The sequence below is a fragment of the Ursus americanus genome, chromosome 25 (assembly GCF_024610735.1).
Source record: "Ursus americanus isolate L20-20 chromosome 25, mUrsAme1.1.p, whole genome shotgun sequence".
Taxonomy (NCBI): domain Eukaryota; kingdom Metazoa; phylum Chordata; class Mammalia; order Carnivora; family Ursidae; genus Ursus; species Ursus americanus.
The window spans coordinates 24,068,392-24,089,671 of record NC_142151.1 but is presented as its reverse complement, the minus strand read 5'-3'; the positions used below and the strand labels follow the sequence as shown (position 1 = coordinate 24,089,671).

The window sequence follows — 21,280 nt, the reverse complement described above, 5'->3', positions numbered from 1 at the left end:
GTTGTCATCTTTGGAAACCCTCGCTTCCAAGCAAGTACCACCTCCTTAGAAGTTTCCATTCACACAGAGCTGTTGGTTAGTTTAGCCCCTCTGTTTCTACACAGGGTACAGACTCTTGGGATGTGTGGGCATTTTCTAATAATATATATATTCCCCACTACCCCTTAAATTTTCTGAAGGCCATCTTGTAGCCAAAAGAGATGATAAATTTCACTGCCCACATTTGAGTAGGTACTTATAATCAAATTAGTCAAGGATTCACCTGAGGTGACAATGTTCAAGTTTTAATAACATATTCCTAAAGCTCATGTATTCTATGAACTCAACGTCTGATAAACATTGGTCTATCCAATTTGATTGTAATCTTGATCACTGTTAATAAGAGAGATCTACATAACAGAGACCAGATAAATGGATGAGGAAAAATACCTATGACTAGATTTTTTTTACTATATCCCAATCAATATTCACATCATTTTAAACTATTTTTCTTTCTTCCTCTTTTTCTTTTTTCTTCCTTTCTCTTTCTTCTTCTTCCTCCTCTTCTTCTTCCTCCTCCTCCTCCTCCTCCTCCTTCGTCCTATTATTATTTTAGTCTATGTCAGAATGGATACTTTCCTTCTTTCCTTTCCCAGAATCCAGTTTATACTGAACTTCCCATTGTGGTTCTGCATTCCATCTTTCACTGACTACAAAATACTTCAATCTCTCCTATACTTCTCTGAATCAGCTTTATTCTTATGTTGACTCACTCGTTCATGAATTAAATAAGTTTTTTGACTCATGTTTATTCTATATTTGTGCGGGAGTCATATTATTAGCTTTTGCAATCTATACTTGGAAAGTTTGGGATGGATGGAAAGTTTGCAGTCTATACCTGGAAAGTCACTGAGATGTCCAAGTGGAGTCACTTGCTGGGACTAATTAAACTGCCTTAGAATTGCACCACATGGGCTGCTTAAGCCTAGTCATGTGTCAGTGGAATTTTCCTCCACTGACTCTCTTCCTCTGTTTCCTTTTCTTTTCATTCTGTATATTTGTTTTTGTATCTTTTCTTGGCCAAATCTATTAATCTGTCCACATCTTGTCTAACTTGCATTTGGAGTTATTTCTCTTTTCATTACTGGGTCCAGGAACCAGTGGGTAAAGGACAGTTGTATGCTGGAAAATGTTTAACAATTGGCTCTTTGAGGTGGCATAGGGGCTGATTTTCCAGTGTCTACTGATTTCTGTGTTATAAATACTTCCAATATGGCCAATGATAAGCTAGCAATGTGATGTCACTGAATGCAAAGTTAGGAAGCGCCAAGCACAATCTTGTAAGCCAGTGCAGCCAGCTGCCACACAGAGCTGGTCATATTCCTGAGTATATTCTCAAGTCCTTAGAAAATAGTGGTTGGGCCACATTCTCTTCTATAATATGGTCCAGGAATTAGTGCGTAATGGACTTCGAGGCTGGTCAAGAGAGCACCCTGTGTATATGTGAGTCTGTGACACACATGGCTGATGATTTACTCCTCATTATTGGCAGTAATTATTGTAATAACTGACAGTCTGGTTTTATCACCTGCTCCTTTAGTATTCTCTCTCATGAAGATGAGGATCAATTTTCTGTTGGGTGAAATGTGACAGACAGAGAATATGGTCTGTTAGCCTCTTTTGTTTCTCTGTTCATCTAAATCAATTAAGAAAGTATTTTACACCCGCTGGGAAGGAGACGAGCTCTTTGAGATCTGACCAAAGAGTTTTGTGCTTCTGTCTTGGCTTTTGACTGTACCTATGAATGAGAACTGAAAGTAAAAATTCTCTGATGCCTGTGTGTCTATCATTGAGAACAGTCTTTGCCTCTTTTTGACGAAAGGTGAAATATTAATAAATTAGATTATAAAGCATTAATAAATTATATTATAATGTCCTTAAAAATGGGATCTGGGGCAATTCCTTAAAAGAGTCAATCTGCCAAGACTCAATTAGAAGAAATAATGATATGAATAGGCCTGTATCTATTTAAAAAAACTGAATAAAAAATTAATAACCTTCCAAAACAGAAAACTACGGGTCCAGACAGGTTCACTGGTAAATTCCAACAAACATTTTAGGAATAAATTATACTAATTCTCTACAATCTCTCTTGGAGGATAGAAACAGAGAGAGTACTTCCTAACTCATTCTATAATGCCAGAATTACCCTACTACCAAAACCAAAGACATTACAAGAAAACTGCAGACCAATATCTCTTATGAAATAGATGCAAAATCCTCAACAAAATATTAGCAAATCAAATTAAAAAAAAGTATAAAAAGAATTATATATCACAACCAAGTGGTATTTATGCCAGGTATGCCAGGTTGGTAACAATATTTGAAAATCGATTGATATAATCCGTCATTATCAGTAGACGAAACAAGAAAGCCCACATGATCATGTCAATAGATGCATGAAAAATATTTGACAAAATCCAATACCCATTCGTAATAATAGTAATAAAAACCTCTCAGGAAATTAGGAATAGAGGGGAAGTTTACTATTTTGATAAATACCATCCTCAAATAATATTATACTTAATGGTGAGAAGCTTAAAGAATTCTCACCAAAATCAGATACAAAGCAAGGATGTCGTCTCCCACTATTCCTTTTCAACATTGTACTGGAAGACCTTGATAATACAGTAAGAAAATAAAATAAAAGTTATACAGATTGAGAAAGAAGACATAAGATCATCTTTGTTCACAGATGACATGATCATCTATGTAGAAAAATCCAGAAGTATCTACAAAAAAAGTCCTGAAACTAAGTAATTATAGCAAGGTTTTAGGGTACAAGGTTAACATTAAAAAGTCAATTGCTTTGAACCAACGTATACCAGCAATGAATAACTGGAATTTGAAATTTAAAAACATAATGCCATTTATATTAGCAGCCCAAAATGAAGTACTAAGGTATAAAATTGACAAAATATGTATAAGATCTACATAAGGAAAACTACAAAACTCTGATGAATAAAATCAAACAAGAAACTAAAAACAGTTGTCCCCTCTTATCCACAGGAAATACATTCCAAGACCCCCCAGTGGATGTCTCAGGCCACAGATAGAACCAAGCCCTACGTATCCTACACTGTTTTTACTATACATACATATATATGATAAAGCTGAATTTATAAATTAGGCACAGTAAAATAGTAACAACAATAACTAAAAAATAAAATAGAATAATTATAACAATGTGCTGTAATAAAAGTTATGTGAATGTACACTCTCTCAAAGTATCTTATTGTACTGTATTCACACTTCTTTTTTGGGGGGGTGCAAAAATGTGATTTTATTAAAGCACAGGGACAGGACGTGTAGGCAGAAAGAGCTGCCTCACCCTTCTTGTGATGATGTCAGATGATAACGTGCCTATATGACGAGATAGGTAAGATGAATACGTGGCATTGTGATGTAGCATTAGGCCGCTATTAACCTTGGTTTAATCCAAATTTTAGAGGTGTAGGGGTGCCTGGGTGCCTCAGATGGTTACGCGTCTGCCTTCGGCTCAGGTCATGATCTCCAGGTCCTGGGATGGAGCCCCATGTAGGGCTCCCGGCTCAGCAGGGAGTCTTCCTCTCCCTCTCTGTCTGCTCTCCCCCTGCTCATGCTCTCTCTCTGCATCTCTCTATCTCAAATGAATACATAAAATCTTTAAAAAAAATTTTTAGAGGGGTAGTAGCTCTGGGAGATGAGAAAGTCTAGGTCAGTTGTGTCCAAGGGCAGTATGCATATAGTGGCTCAGGCACTTCTTAAATGCAAATGTTGCAGCTTTACCCCTACGCTTCCCTCCCAGCAGCTCTGATTCAGCAGATCTGGGATGCAGCCTGGGGTGAGCATCTTTAAAAGGAGTCAAGGGTATAACTATGTACATGAATGGCTTACTTAAAGTAAAAATAAAGATTACCTAGATCCTAGGGTGTTAGTCTTCATTTGAAGGCCTAAGGAACTGATAAGATTTTAGAAGGAGAGAAACTTGTGAACCATGTAAGGAAGTCTTCAGGCATTTTGAAATGGAGCATCTGAGCAGGTGGTAAATGGTAGCGTTGAGAAGCCTTATAGGAGAATGACTTGAACTTAACTTTATGTGCTTTAAGCAAGATCTTCAGAACTACCAGTCAATTGGTTTGGCTAAAGAAGAGAATGTTTGGGCAGTGATGATTTAGTGAAAAGTCCTTTCGGTTATAGAAAAGCATCCTACCGAATAATAAAAAGAACAAAACAACATTAGATGGGAGAAATTGAAAGTAATAATAATAGCTAATGTATACTGAACATTTAACTATGTGCCAGGCACATTCTAATTACTTTGTGTGTATTAGCTCTTTTGGTCCTCATGAAAGCTGTAGGGTTTTTAGTCTCCATTTTATAGGTAAAGAAAATAAGATGTCACACAGACACCAGTTAAGATGCTAATATCCAGCTGGGAGATGATGAGGGTTTGAAGTAAGGCATTAATGAGCATTAAGAGCAAAAGACAAATTTGAGAAATAGTAAAGAGAAAAAAATTATGGAAATTATAAATGATGAAATTGGTGGAGAGTGAAGGAAAGATAGGATCTGAAGTTGACTGGCAATTGTTTGGGCTACTAGTTAAAGAGTATTGTTACTGAGAAAGATAGGAAATGCAAAAGGAGCCTACCAAGCATGCAACATATGGTAGGCCTGTGTGTGTGTGTGTGTGTGTGTGTGTGTGTGTGTGTATACTTGTTGAGAAAAGGATTTGAGAGTAAATGTAAGTTAATTATACATAAGATAAAAATTTCCTACTGAGTTGGAGATGCCTCTGGATCAAACACATGGGAATGTACATGGGAAATATGAGTAAAGAGTTCTTGAAGCAAGTGGCACTGGAGTAGAGGTATTGTTAAAGTCAAGGAATGCTTTCAATGGTAGTAATAAAATACCTGACCAATAGTGACAAGGCAATAAAGACACCGAATTATATCATAAAACAGACATCTTGAACATGGGCAATTCCGGGTTTGGGAAGGTGGCTCAACAGCCCAGGCTCGCTCTCTGCTTTGCCATCTTCAATATATTGGCTTTTGATTTTGGGTTTGTCGCTCATGATTGCAGGATGGCTGTTGGCAGTTCCCTGAAACACAAATCTATAAACAAAATTTAAAACTGGAGAAGGGAATGGCACCAGCATGTTCTCCTTGCCTGACTTTTTTGTTGTTTTCTGATCAGAAGGTAAAATCCTTCTTAGAAGTACTTAGATACTTCCCCTTAGGCCTTATTGATTAGAACTTGGTTCATTGGTCCTCCCTAGCTCAAGAGTGTGGGAAAACAGCTATATTGAAAAGTAAAATGAGATTGTCATTGCTGCTTTAGATTAATAATCATTCATTCCTCAGAACTAAGCATATTCTGCGCCCCCACCCTAGAAAAAAATAAGGGTTTTGCTAGAAGAAGAAAGAGGGGGAAATGGTGTTTGGGTAGTTAAATAACAGTATCAGCCGAAGAGGAACTCACCCTTGGAGAGCATTTAAGATCAATGGGAAAAAAGTTGAGGACAGAGGATGAAATCCCGAGGGAGAACAATATCTAAAGAGCTATTAAAAGGTAGAAGAGGACATGATGGGATTGAAAAGGCATAGTCTGAAAATGTCCACTCTCCGTTGAGAACCACAAGTCTCTATAGCAAGTCTTCAGGAAAGCCTGTAAGAGGACAACAGCAGTTGAAATGGATCTTGAAGATTGGATATCATTGAGACAAGCAAGCTGGGGGAAAAGAAATTCCAAGTAGTGTTATGTAAAAGCAATGATGGAAGATTTCCCATGTGCTTAGGCGCACAGCATGTGCTCTAGTCTGGCTCATGTGAAAGCATTTGAGTGCAAGTTTAACATTCTGATGAGTAGGGGGGAAATCTAATCAGAACTGAGGACTAGGAAGATTACTGGCCATCTGGGTGTTGGGTGGATTAGGGTGAGGGGAGACTGAAGGCTGTTGGAGAGGGATAACAGTAATTCAGGGGGAAGGCATAACAAAATGACTAGAGTAGGGCAGTGAGAGTGGGGACAGAATGGGAAGACTAGGAGACCTTGTGGAGATAGAATTGGGAAGTCTTGGTGATAGATGGATGTGGGGGGCTCATATCTTTCCCTCCTACTTTAAATGCTACTCGTGAAGACATGAACTGTATTAAAGTTTGGAGCCTGGATGACTGCGAGGATGTTGGTGGCATCAGCAGAAAGAAGGAAGATAACAGGAGAAGGAGGCTTAAGAGGGAAGATTATGTGCTTAATTTGGACCAGTTGGGCTTGAAATAACAGTGATGAACCAGATATGGGCCTTTGGAAATAAAGTTCTGGAGATCAGGAAAGAGATTAGAATTAGAGGCATATAGGGTGCCTGGGTGGCCCAGTCAGTTAAGCGGCTGCCTTTGGCTCAGGTCATGATCCCAGGGTCCTGGGATCAAGCCCCATATTGGGCTCCCTGCTCAGCAAGGAGCCTGCTTCTTCCTCTCCCTCTGCCTGCTGCTCCCCCTGCTTGTGCTCTCTCTCTCTCTGTCAAATAAATAAATAAAATCTTTAAAAAAAAAGATTTAGAGGCATAGTTTTGTAAATTATCAGACTAGAAGTGACAGTTGAAATCACCTAGGGAAAGAGTATAAAGCAAGGAGATACAAGGTCAGATACATGTGGGATCACTATCTTGCCTACATCTAGAAGGCATGAGAAAAAAAAAAGAGTTGGGATTATAATTAAGAAAAAAGGACCTGCCAGAAAGACTGGAGAATATTCGGAATAGCACAGTGTCATGGAAGGGAAGGGTTTCAAGGACAGAGTGGCCAGCTTTATGAGTCAGTTTGGGAGGTGCCCTGAAAGACTATAGAGAACTAGTGGGAAGATATACAGCATCCTTTCAACACAGATGGGAACTAACTTCTTTTTAAAAGCAACTGGAAGAGGCGTGCCTGCTGACTCAGTTGGTAAAGCATGCAGCTCTCAATCTTGGAGTTGTAAGTTTGAGCCCCCACATTCGGTGTAGATTATTTAAAAATAAAAATCTTAAAAAAAAAAAAACAATCTGGAAGAAAGATTCCATAAATTCTCCTCAGACATTTTTCTTTTTCTTTTTTTTAATTTTTAAAATTTTAAGTATACTCAACGCCACACATGGGCTTGAACTCATGACCACAAGATCAAGAGTCACACACTCCACCAACTAAGCCAGCTAGGCACCCCAGATTTTGTTCTTGGTTAATAAGTGATGTTTTTAATATTCTAGAATATCTTTTGTTGTACCTTCATTTTATATCCTTTGCTTAATACTCACAGAAGATGAATGGCTGGTACTTGTTCTATGGTGACTGGGATTGAAGGATTTGTAGGAAATATGTGGGCCATACAAAGGAAGCCTTTAATACTAGGCACTGTGTGTGTATTAACTCGTGTCTCTCTTATAACATACTTCCAAATTAGCTACTCCTTTCCTTGTATTAGTGATTTTTTAAAAACTCAATCTGTGTTTCAGAGAGGTTAAACAACTTGTTAAAGGTTGTACATTACAAATCAGTGCAACTGGGGATGCAAATTCAGATCGGAATCTAAAGCCAGTGCTTTTCCCTAATCTATGTCATTTGTTTGACGATCATTTATCAAATAGCTCCTTGGTCTTCTTTTAACTTAGTCTGGAGATTGCTGTAGGATTAGGCTTGAGTCTGATTTGTTCTTTGAGGGACCTAAACAAAGAATCAAACTAAAAGTGTGAAAGAGTTGTAAAAACACTAACCTTTTTTTCCTCTTTAGCTAGAAATAGTTTACCCAAAGATTATTAAGTTACTTAGTGGCAGTTACTTAGTGGAAATTACTACTTCTTCCATGGTCGATGGGAAGTCTTTGGGTATTTACCCTTTCCCTCCTTGGCTACCACCACTCGTAGGATCATCCAACTTGATTTTCTTCCATTTTTGATGGGGTAGCCAACTCTCTCTGATTAGTGAGTCTAATTTTACATGGGAATGAGGTTCTAGAAGATGTACAATAGGCTAAAAATAAGTCCAATGGGTCCAAAACATCCTGGAAAAACCTACATTTCCCATAAAATACAGTATAAATGATTTTTGAATATTGAACTTGGAGTGTGTATGTGTACATATACGTGTACATATATTTCATATGTATATGAAATACAAAAAAAAAAAACACTTTGCAGTATTTTTCATTTTGAGAAATAGAGAGGAATGATTTTCTTCTCCTAAATTTGTAGAGTGGAATTTTAGAGTAGACTTCCCTCTACTCTTTATGACAGAAAGCAACATTACCTTCTGCTAATTCTCTTTCCCAAGTCTGAGGAACTGAGAGTATTTGTGTTTTTCTTCCTCTAGATAAGATTTTGTAAGATTCAGAAGAGAAATTCTGCAAGTAGTTGTTATATAATTTTTGTAATGTTACAACAACAGACGTTGCTCATAACAGTGATGAAAAATGGAGCTCAGCTCTCTGGGGCTCTGAAGTCAATCTCAAAGTTAGTGTCCCTGGGGACTGTTAGAAATTCTGTCTTCCTCAAGCACAGTCACAGGCACTGCCTACTGGTAAAGATATGGAATACATCAAGTTTTGAGAATTCAGCTGCCTTTAATATCAAAATTTTAACCGTGATTGTCTTGAAGTTTAGTGCTGCTGGCAGAGTAACAGTTTTGGCTGATGATGACCTTCTTCATTTGAAAAAAGCACTTTTGGTGTCTGGGAGGGAAGCTTTGGGAGAGTTTACATGTAACAATGAGGGAGAACTGTGGGACCCTCCTCTCAACATTGGAGGGAAAAGGGAGGACGACATGGCCAGATTGTTCTCATACTCTTCTGGGGGTGTTATTCCCTAATTCCTCTTTCATTTTTAGCTTCTCTTAAAGCTCAATATACCCCCTTTCTCTCTTCCTCTGTTGCTAACATTGAGCAAGGGACAGGGCAGGCTAGGTAGGGAGAGATAGGTAGGGGGCTATGTGACCAGGCTCACAGAAATCCCAGAAATGCTGAGGCCTAATGAAACCAGAGATAAGGCAACATAACCAGACAAACCATGCTTTGTCTTGAACACCAGAGATGAGATATTCAAAGGAGAAGTAATCGTGGTGCTATCAGTGGTGACATCAAGAAGATTGAAGTTCCCTGGTCAGTTTTCTATAAAAGACTGACCATAAAAACCCTCTGTGGCAACCCACTCAGGACCCCTCTCACTGTAGAGAGCCTTCGTTCTGTTCTCACTTTCCCCTAATAAACTATCACTTCACCCTTTTGTGTCTGAGATTCATTCTTCGACTCCGGGAGACAAGAACCGTGCAACATTCCTGGTGCATTGGCTGGGAAAATCATCCCACTTCCTCCATCAGTAGATGAGTAATGTGGGCTCTTTTTGTTCTGAGAGACTTATCTCCCCTGCTTAGCCCTCCTCTTTCGTAAAACACGGAGCACCTGTTGGCCATGTAAGAGCAACTAGCGTGGCTCCCGATCTTAAAGACTCAAGTGACAGGCTTCTGGGAACTACTTGGTTAATCCCCCTGTCTTGTGGGAAGGGAATGTTGGCCCGTCCTAACCAGCTCACGTATCCTCTTACTTCATACGTTTTTTCTCAAATGGCTTCTCCTTTTCTCTGGGAACTCTGTTTGTATTAGGGCCTCATCTACTGATAGGTCATCAAGTATATAGGAGAAAGGATGCTTGGGCGCTTTACTGCCAAAAATAAACCAAACATTTAATTGGGCTTTTGCTTACTAGAGCCCTGGGCGCAAACACAACAAAGGGGAGTTCCATATGAGAACTTCGAAGATACACGGGACAGACTTCCCCCTAACTAATTACAGGCCTCATCCAGGGAGGGCACATAAGGACTGGTCATCCAGTGCTCTGAGCCTGCCCCTGGACATCATAAACGACCATAGGGTTTCCAAGACACGTAAAAGGACGGAGACCAGCTCTGGAGGTCACAGCCCAGGGAAGCCTCCTCCACAAGCAGCACATATCTGCCCACAAATTCCTAGAGAGCAGTTTGCATCCTTGACTATGGTTGAGCTACCTACAAGATTATAACGTCTTTCATTCAGTGTTAGCCCAGAGGAGGGGGAGGGTCGGGTGCTGGGTGCAGGTCACCAAGGGATACCTTGGCTAAGGGACAGAGAGCTGATATGCAGGGATGCCTTCATAGTCACCTCTCTGTGACAGGTGCAGGGTACTACCAGAATCATGACATGGGAAATAGGCTATCCTTCACAGGGACTCCTCTGGACTGTGTACTGCAAAATTGGGTAATATGCCCCTGTAAAATTTTTCTATTGTCTTCCATGGGTTAAAAATGGCAGGTTCTTCAAGGCAAGGTAAAATAAGGTGTGACCTTTGCGGCACAACCTCCACGGCAGTTGTCTTCTTCAGTTCCCAAGGACTCTCCCTTTGGGATGCCTTTTAACCCACCGGAAACCATTTGGTTTGCAAAATTTAGGAAAGGACTGAGCTCAGGTAACACTACATTGCCTCAGTGGGATCTATCAGATCTCTTCTGCAAAAAACAGGGCTTTATACCAGGACCCTGGCCTAAGGGCCTCTTGCAGAATGTTTTTGCCCAAACGTGTCTGACTAGTAAATGCCCTCCTGACCTATGGGGCGATAATTATCCAAATAGGCCTCCTCAGAATAAACCCAGGTTGCTTGAGGAAACACAGGCCATCCCTAACAAAGGGGACACTTACTCTCTCTTTCTCACTGCTCCTCCTAATAGATGTGGGGGCTTCTCCCTCATTTATTTTCTAGGTTAATGGCTATAATTGGAACCAACTGTCTCTGGTTAGTCTACCTCAGGATGGGGACTTCGCAGAATATTACCAAGCGGCTGCCGAAATTCCCTTTGTTTTGGGGAAATGTTTTCTGTTTTCTTCGGCTGGACATGGACTGCCTAATTCCACTTGGTGGTGGAAAAACAAACTAACGAAAATCTGCATCTGCTCCTTTGTCCAAGCCAACAGGCTTTTAGGACCAGGAACCTTCTTTCTCTGCCTTCTGGCAGCACTCTGCCTCTTCTGCCTGCCCGTCCCCCTCTTGTTTCTGCACCCCCTTGGATGCAGCCTGCATACACGGCCCACTTCAGATTTGCCCACCAGGGCAGGGTCTCAGGTAAAAATTAACAATGGTGAACAAACAGACTTTTAAAATAGGATCCAGGTGGAATATAATTTGGTATTTAAACTAACTTTATTGGCTTAATTAAGATAGATATATCTTTAAAGTTAGCAGTATTAAATGTGAAACTTTTATTCTACCAAGATTTACTGTGGGTCAAATAAGCTCGTGTTACCTCTTTTGCAGTTTGTCAGCAAAAAGATGACTTAAATTGATAGTTAATTATCTGTCTCAAAGTTTTCATAGGTAATTGTTAAGACAGCTTTCAAAGTCTTTGGTAACCTGAAATTTTAAAGTTTTGCTTGGATGATAAGTGGGATTAAATTCATTGGACATCTAGGTCTTTTGCAAAGAGGATAAAGTGCTAAAGCATTGATTACTAGATGTAGGTTTGTGTTTTTGACTTACTATTGCAAAGAATTAAGGATATTTGGGTCTGTTGGTAAACATGCTTTGTGTGTAACCAGTTGGTAAATTTGCCGCCAATGGGCTACTACTTAGTTTTCACTGGAGACAGGTTTCTAAGAGTTAAAACTCTGCTAAATGAAATTAAGGCTGATGGAAATAAGGGAAGCAACTCCACGTGGAAAAGTAGGAGATATGTAAGAAAGATATGAGGAATGGGAATGCACTTTTGTTGAAGGTAAAAGAAAGTAATTGTGTCCTAAATGAGACTGGTTGTTTGGAAAGAAATGGCTTGGGACAAAACCTGAACGCAAAGGAAAATTGTAGAAGGCTTGTGAAGGGAATCTTTGGAATTTTAGGTGTGGTCAGGATGGACTAAGATTGAAGTAAATGGATTTTAAAAGTATGTTGTAATAAGACTGAAAGTCTGCTTTCTTCTCCGCGAAAAAGACAAAAGTTTTGTTGAATTGTTGGACTGTTCTTGATAAGAAAATGTAAACTTTTTCTCTTTTCTTTGTCTGCCCAGAAAAACCAGTTTCTCTATTTTGCCTTTATCAGGTCTTTTAATGATCCCTAATCCTATTTAGGCATGTGCTTTAAAACTTTCTAAGGTTTTGGGGCGCCTAGGTGGCTCATTTGGTTGAGTGTCTTACCTTTGGCTCAGGTCGTGGTGCTACAGGATTTCTTTTCCTTTAGTGCCCGTAGTTCTTGGTTCCATCGCTTTGAAGAACGAAGAGGTAGACCAGACAGAGTGGTGGGCAGCAAAGCAAAGTTTACGGATGACAGACATTAAAGAGGGCACATGACGTAATGAGCCCTGGGTATTATGTAAGATGGATGAAACACTGACCTCTAGCTCAGTAACCAATAATACATTATATGTTAATTAATTGAATTTAAATTTTAAAAAATGAAAAAAAAAGAATTTACAAAAAAAAAGCAAAGTTTATTGAGCTATAATAAAGTTTATTGAGTGAAAGTACAAAGCTCTCCAAGAAGGAAGAGACTTGAGAGGGTTGCCAATTTTGCATTTAAATCTAGGGTTTTTATGGGCTCTTTGGTGTGGACTGCTTTAATCTGATTAATCCCCCGTGTGCCTGTCACCCAATCAGGTTTTTGTCCATTCACGTGGGAAAGGGTGGAGGTCTCCTTCCAGGGTGGTGTAAATTCCCTTTAAGGGTGGTTTCCTCTGGTCCCTGCCTGCCTTTCTTCAGATTGGCCTTCATTACTGGGATGGAGCCCGGCTCAGGCTCCCTGCTCAGTGGGGAGTTGGCTTCTGTCTCTCCCACTGCCCCCGACCATGTGCACATGCATCCACGAGCCCGTGTTCTCTCTCTCTCTCTCAAATAAATAAAATCTTTAAAAAAAAAAAATTCTAAAGTTTTAACAAACTTCCCTAAGATTTAAATTGTAAACAAAGTCTTGTTGACTAATTAGGCTTGTTTATTTGGTATGTTACCTTCTGGTATAAGGTCATCATCACTAGATATTCTGGTTATCGAAGTGTTATGTGTCATAGAAATAACTGAATTTCCTTGTCAATTGCATCATAATGACCTCTGATATCAGATCATTAACAAAGTCCATTTCTGAGTTCTTGCCATTTATAATTGTTCTTACTCTCTTGTAAGATGAGTTTCATCTTCAAGGAGATTACTAAACAGGAGTTTCAGGACAAATAAAGGTATTCAATATCTTTAAGATCATAAAACTGAAATGCATAAGAATTTCCAGAACTAACTAAAAGCTGCATTCAAAAGGAACAAGAATTAGTAATATGGGACTGAATGAACTAAAAAGATGATTATAGTTTTGTCACTCCTGTTTGAAACATTGCTGGTTCTTTAATATTTGCTCTTCTAGATTAAGGAAACTTTCTCTTAAGATAGCTGTGACTTATAGAAATACGATAAAGTATTCATTTGTGAACAAATTCAAGCATTTAACTTTTCTCTCTACCTGAACCCTCTGAAATTCAAAAGGTCTCAGTAAGCTTTTTTCCATGGCAATCATAGTCATTTGCATAAGTTCAATAAGAATCTGTTCTCCTTTTAACAGGACACCATTGGGAACATTGGTTATTTTACTAAGGCTTTGACTGGAATCTCATATTTGAGAGAGACATGCATAGATTCAGATATGATCAAACAGCTTTAGCGAACTAAGGTTGACTTTATGAAACACGGAGCCATAAAGCCTTAGAAATGTTGGCCTGATCCTTGCTTACAGAGTTCCCAGCAGCCTTACCAGGTGAGTAAAGAATGTCATTTCCTGGCAGGTGCAGGAACATCAGGCTATATTGGGGACCTTGGAAGAAGAATTTACCAAATCTACAGGCATTGCAGGCAGGTCTGATGGCAAGTACTTGGCTTGGCTTCGGGCCTAGAGATTCTACTCAAAGTTCAATCTAAATTCCTTATAAAAGTTCCAGCAAAGCAGACTTTAAAAGACCTATATGGCTGGGGCGCCTGGGTGGCTCAGTCGGTTAAGCGTCTGCCTTCAGCTCAGGTCATGATCCTGGGGTCGTAGGGCCAAGCAGGGCTCCCGACTTGGCAGGGAGTCTGCTTCTCTCTCTGCCCCTCCCCATGCTCATGTTCTCTCTGTCTTTCTCAAATAAATAAATAAAATAAAATAAAGATATATATGGCCAATTGCTATTCTTGCTGAGTTTAGTGAGTAATTAGGCCAGGTTTGTTAAAACTGGACTTGCTTTGCAAACCAATTCATCCTGATTTGGCTATCTCTGATTAAAGATGAGGATTATTACTGAGTAAAATTATGTTTCAATAACCCACCTTTGTGGATGTTAAATTCCAGTTCTGATTGTCTTTAAATGTTTGTTGTTTGCCTAAACTAGACAACTCGAGGTCAGCTTCAAAAAATTGCCCCAAAACTCATGTATGGACAGTCTTTGTGCCTGTTCCTCTATGGGCCATTCAAAAGGATCCCTCAACCTCCTTGGAAGACACTTCCGCTTATTTATGTGAACCAACTGAAGATCTCCAATTCTTAATATGGGCACATAATCCACTAAGAAGGTAATCCATACATTACACTTAACCATCCTATGGACTATACTCTAGGCCACCTTGGCCTTTAAATGTACTATCTTAACACCTGAAATCATTAATGTAACTCTAGGGATGTCCCTGACTCTTACTTGTTGGTCCGATTGTTCCCACCAGTTGGTCCAATAGTATGGAAAAAAAGAAGACACGTTATTTTCCAACTAAGGGCCATGAGTTCCTCCCATTTCACTAACTTAACTGACCAATCAAAGAGGCAAAATAAACTTTTCCATACAATTAGGTGTTAGCACTCTACTGTATGCTGGTGAATAGAGACTCGTCCTTCCTGCCTCCCGATTATGACAACAATGTCATCCTCATGTCTGAAGGAGAAACCACAGCTTTTGCCTCCACCATCCTAGGAATTCCAGGCATGACAACAGGTTTACAACATGAATAAGTGAAACAGCCGGTCTTCTTAGCAGAGCCTTAAATGACACCTCACAGGCATTAGATGCATTCAGCCCAGAATTAAGTGTAGCCAGAGCGGGACTTCCCCAGAACTGGGCTACTATTGACTATCTATAATTGCTACATCATTTGGGGTGTGAGGAATTTGCTCACATGTATTGTTTTAACATAACAGACAACTCCCACAAGGTGTCCCATTTAATAGAGGACATATGTGATCAATTGAGTAAGATCAGGATATCCATCGGTCTATTTAACCGATTTGGTGATTGGGGATCTTATCTAAGGGATGTGATCATATTTGGGGGCCTAATACTTGTTTTATGCTTATCCTTTAGCATGTGCTGATGCATGTACCTGTTTGCTGCCCATCATGACCCTCTAGAGCCATACCACAAGCCCCTGGACCGACCCCTGGATGGATTCTACTGCCACACAGCCTGCAGCCCCATTTCAGTGGGAAGCAGCCAAAGCCGTCATCATCCCATTTCCTAAGGGCAATTAGGGTTACTATTGCAGGGGGAGGGATAAGTAAGGGACAGGGCAGGCTAGGTAGGGAGAGATAGGTAGGGGGCTATGTGATCAGGCTCACAGAAATCCCAGAAATTAGGCTGAGGCCTAATGAAACCAGAGATAAGGGAACATAACCAGACCACCTGGTTTGTCTTAAACATGAAAGATGAGATATTCAAAGGAGAAGTAATCGTGGTGCTATCAGTGGTGACATCAAGAAGATTGAAGTTCCCTGGTCAGTTTTCTATAAAAGACTGACCAGAACAGCCCTCTGTGGCAACCCGCTCAGGACTCCTCTCACTGTAGAGAGCCTTCGTTCTGTTCTCATCTTCCCTTAATAAACTATCACTTCACCCTTTTGTGTCTGTGAGAGTCATTCTTGGACTCTGACTCTGCTGGACAAGAACCCTCTCATCCTGTAACATCAAAAGAATCCTTGGGAAGTCATTGACAGGCATGCTCTAGAATTTACATATTAATTCAGTCAGGTCTATTGCCCCATCATGCATGCTCTTTTCTCTTACCATGCTTTATTTTCTCACAAAATTTACTACTTGCTACTTGATTTTTAAAAAATAACACTCTATGGAGATATAATTCATGTATCATACGATTCACCATTTAAAGGGTATTGTTTTTCGTTTACTCACAGAGTGGTGCAACCATTACCACAATCCAATTTTAGAACATTTTAATCACCCCAAAAAGAAACCCTGTACCCATTAGCAATCACTCCTCATTACCCCCTTTCCCTAGATTGGCAACGACCGTCCCTTTTCTGTCTCGGTGAATCTTTGTATTCTAGACATTTCAGAAAAATGGAATCATACAATATGTGGTCATTTGTGACTGTCTTATTTCATTTCATGTAATGTTTTCAAGGCTAATTCATGTATGTAAGCATGTATCAGTATTTCATTTCTTTTATCGCTAAATAATATTTCATTGTATAAACCCATTCATAAGTGCATGAACATTTTGCTATCTGACTTAATGTTTATTTTCTGTTTCCCACACTAAAATATGAATTCTATGAGCATAAGAACATTTTTTTAGCACTTTATGCCTAGAATCTTGCCCAGAATCTGACATGTAAAGAGATCAATACATTTGTTGAATGATTTAATAATTCATTCACCTAACCAACACTGCTAAGTACCCCCTACACACATTTGTGCTCAACATTGGGACCTGCCTTCAAGAATCTCATAATCCAATGATGTACCTTCCGTGCAAACAAATAATTAAAAGAAAATGGATTTTAATAAAGGGTATGGACAAAGCACAGCGTACAGCCAAAAGGTTCAGGTTTGCTTGAGAGACTCAGCGAGGACTTCCTAGCAAAGATCTAGAATGTAAATCTAAAATGATTTACAAAAACAGAACGTTGCCAGAATGAGCCATCAACCAGGAGGGTATTTAAGGGTATTTAAGCAAAGCTCGGGAGCCTAACCTGGAAAAGTAGCAGCGCTGGAACTCCTGTGAAGTGGGGAGGCATCCCACAGAGGATGAACTGGGCCCAGGCAATGTTCAAATCAGAACGAATTCTATATGCTCAAAGGATTAAGGATTATTTTTCCAGATCCAAAAGAACCTGGCAAAAACCCGAGGATGGGCTGTGGAACTGAAACAAAGAGTGGCAGAAAGAGAAACTGGCAAACTTTTAAAAACCAGACACATGTTCTTTCCATTAAAAAATACGTTTAAAATGTTCTGCTTTCGATGATGAGAATCCGCTGTATAATTTTGAACAGGACGTGCGCGAAAGTTACTTCGGGGATAGTGGGAAGTGAGGCGGGCAGGCAGCAGACTAAGAGAAAGGAGTGGCGATCATAATCGTTTCCTCCTTCTCCTTGGCATCGCGGCACTCGCCGTCAGTAACTGAGGGGTAACGTGTGGAAACGTGTTGGGAAACACTGGCACCACCCAGGAGTGAGTGGTGGGGGAGGCTAGCACGGGCGCTGGGTCTGACTCGGTGCTGGGAGAGACTCTACCCTCTGGGGGCGGTCTGGGGGAAACACAGCCTCAAGACTCTTCCTGCTGATGCAATCTGCCAGAGAGCCCGCGATCTCCGCTGCGAGAGGGCCGGGCTGCACTCCCGCCCGCCACGTGTACCAGCCGCCACGCGGGCCGCTTCCCCGGGCATTCATTCCCGCCGCCGCCGCGCGCCGCAGCCGTCCGCCCGCGCACCCCACGAGGGCCTGGGACGCACCGGCCTTGCCCTGCGCGCAGTTGCGGCGCTCCCCACGGCCCACCGAACCATGAAGGTAACTGCTTACGATTTGGGCTGTGTTTTACAAAAACGTGTGTATGGATCGAGCCTGCGATGCCTCAGAGACACGGCTGGCAGAAAGGGAACGGAAGAAAGACTACCGTGGTGTGTTTCCACGCAGACGTTTTTCGTACCTTCTTTGTCGCTCATCGTTGGTCGGGACCTTCCATTCTTTTCTTTTCAAACTTGCTCACAGGATGTGCCTCCTCAGGCTTTTTCACAACTGCATTTGTGAGCGGAGATGAAAGGCTGCTCGCAGCTCCCTCCCCTACCTGTTTTGAAGTTTGAAAAGGAAGAGGAAGCTTTTTTCAATTGCTAAGATGCACAGGAGGTGGGGGATTTGGGGGGAAGAGGTCTTGGGGGTGTTTCTGCCTGAAAACAGGGGTTTCCTGGTGGGTGTGTGGAATGAAGGAGGGAGGTGAAGAGCCAGGGGATGAGAGGGAAAACTGCCTCAGCGCTATTAAAAGCAGAAAGCTAGTCTTTTGCTTGTGGGAATTAAAAGCTTCTACCCTTTGCAAGTCATATTAGCCTAAGGGCATTCTTTTATTAAACTGAGGGAGCCGCCCTAATGGTTTTCATTCTTATGCTAATCAAGGATAATTAGCCTAGCTGCCTATTACCTCCGATGGTTTAGGTGTAGGAAAGACGCTGGTGTCTTCCTCTTCTTACAGCCTTGGAAAACTGCAATGACATTAAAAACTGAAGAGCAGCTTTTTTAAAGGAAAGTGAAGGATGAGCAGGTAGCCCTGTCACCTAAATATCATGGGAGGGGGCGCCTGGGTGGCTCAGTCGGTCAAGCGTCTGCCTTTCGCTCAGGTCGTAATCCCAGGATCGGGGATCGAGGCCTGCAATGGGCTCCCTGCTCAACTGGGAGCCTGCTTCTCCCTCCGCCCCTCACCCAGGCTCGTGCTCTCTCTCAAATAAGTGAATAAAAAATACCTTGGAAAGAAGAGATATGCAGCCTGAACTTTTGGGAGAAATCAGCCCATGTTTCAGCATTTTGAAGGAGGGAGATTGAAGGATGGTTCTCAACTGCACGTACTTACCCACAAGCCATCCCAATCTACAATTCCACTTACAAGAAATAATGTGTAAATGGTGTCTCTTTCACCAAACAAAAATTTCTGCTAAGATAATCGGGAACTGAGTAGAAGCGCTGTTCCTTGTTAAAATGAGATCATGCAAGTGTGCTGCAGTGAAAAATCTAGCAGCCTTTCCTTCCATAGTCACATGTTCTATTTCTGCCCTGCTCATTCCTGTCTAATTTCAACTGAAAAATACACTTTGATCACCTATAGGGTTAGTGAGTAGAAGGAGAAAATTAGGAGAATAAACACTTGCTATCCCAGGTTTCCCTGTGCTATGTGGAGTTGTAGTTGTTACGCATTTTTGTAAATTCATGGATGCTTTAACATGAGCCCCAAAACCCCTGTCCCTTCTACAAGGTACTTTTATAACACAGGGAACCAGAAGATATCTTCAAGTCGTCTCGTATCTCTTTTCTGATATTTTACTGACATTGGGAAAGAAAAGATTGTTTTCTAGGTATGATCTAAGAAGTACATGAGGTTCCTTTAAGTTTGTTGTTTTTACCAAAAATTTCTACTTTCCTCTCGCCTTTTTTTTTTTTTAATGTTACTTGCACATGGCACCAAGATAGGCTCTGATCTTGGCACATGTTCCAGACATGGCTCCCTTCCCTGGGAGCTTCTATTTTAAGATGGACACGTACAGCATGTGCAACTGAGTAAAGAAAACTAGCATATACATTGAATGGAATGTGCATAAGAAGAGTAGTGCCTATTATGATTGACTGAATTAAGGTGGAGATTTGAAAGAGCTGTATATCTAAAGAGATAGAGACAAGAGAAGTCATTGTCAGGGATGTATAGTTAAGTGAAGGAAGCCAGAGGGTTTGACTGGCTGCAAGAGTAGAGAGGGCTGTTTGTGTGTGTGCAGAGGGTAGGACCTGGGGCCTGGCAGGGAGGGGAGTTTACTTTCCAGACACAGGATGTGGCGCAGGCAAGGCTCGGGGATGCATAGCTAGTGCAGCAGGCCTAACAAAAGGGCATTGGTAGAAACTGGTGGTGAGAAAAAAGGGAAAAAGGGAGGAAAAAAAGAGAAGACAAGAATTTAATTTGGGCTTATATTTTATTTAGTGAGTTTCCATAATAAATCATTTCATTTGATTTTAGAACTACGGAGAGAAAGGAAGGAAAGAACATTTTCCATTTGTATATGAGAATTTCTCTTGCCCAATCAGCTCACTGAACCCTGAGAAGGTCCAATGATTTGAAATGGGTTTAAAACCTTACAAAAGAAAGTTGAAAACAGTCATTTGATTATTACAGAGATTTATGCTAAGAATGAAAAACAAGTTGCGGTTTCCTTCAGTAGGTGTGTGTTTTTCCAATGTTTTCATAATTTTAGATTTTATCCCTTATTTCAGGTCAGGACTTTTAGTTCTGTAGGGGATGAAAAATAATTCTCCCTCTACCCTTTGAGGTTCTTGGCTGAGACCCCCTTGTAATAAAACACAGATTAACAGGAGAAAAACAAAAACAATGTTTAATAACATGTGTACCTCCTGTATACATAGGAGATATCCAGGAAAAGTAACTCCCCAAAATGGCCCAAGCTACCACCTTAAATATCATCTTCAGCTAAAGACAAAGGAAAGAGGCTGGGAGGTGTGGTGAGAGGGGGAGCCAGGCTGGAAAGTTTTCAGGCTGAGCGCAATAAGGGTAAGGTTGCAGATTTAATCAGTACCGTCCCCATCGGTAAGTGTTTTGACACTTAGTTATCCTTCTCTTCAGAGAAGAGACACCCTGTACAGAGGTGGGAGTCGCCCTGAAAAATGGAGATTTCCCTTATAAATGTAAATTTGCCTCAGAAAAATGCAACTCCCACTCTGTTTTCAGAGATTGTCCTGTGTCTGACATCTTTCAAAAATAACCAGTCCAATATAATTATTATGCCAAAGAGGCATATTTTTGGCGTGGCATATTCTACTCCCCTTAAACATCTTATTTCTAATATCAAGATATAAACCAGTGAAGTGAACAGTTCGATAATAGTGTTATTAACCTGAGAGGTCTGGGCTTATGAGTAACTGTTTCTGTGCATCAGTGAAAACTTGTTTCTAAACTGGCCATCTTGAGTGTTTGGGTTGGTTATATCTTTTGGGGTTTCACCTTGTCCGCTTTTTCAAATGACTTCACTGGATGTAGGAAGACAGAAATTAAGAGCTTTCTCTTTTTCCCTTTAGACTTGGCAACCACAATTCCTATAAATAATAGATGCCACCGTAGGGAAACCCAGTGGAATGAATGTTCACCCTTATGCCTAAGGGGATTTGGTTATCATATGATGGAGAGAATCTAGGAACTTCCACGATAGGCATTATTATCCCAGGCATGCTCTCCTTTGTATATGGTACCATCATTCTTTCTGAGCACAGGAGGAA

The 21,280-nt window shown here is 40.7% G+C and overlaps 1 protein-coding gene across 2 annotated transcripts in view; it reads left to right on the top strand.

The window, feature by feature from the left end:
• Positions 1-17,558: 17,558 nt before the first annotated feature.
• The window catches only part of BCAT1 (branched chain amino acid transaminase 1), a 99,441-nt gene continuing 95,719 nt past the window's right edge, over positions 17,559-21,280 (top strand). For both annotated transcript variants that reach the window (XM_045811868.2, XM_045811866.2), the window contains exon 1: positions 17,559-17,809. In XM_045811868.2, coding sequence (XP_045667824.1) covers positions 17,804-17,809 — 6 coding nt within the window. In that variant the 5' untranslated portion in view covers positions 17,559-17,803. The remainder of the gene's footprint in view (positions 17,810-21,280) is intronic.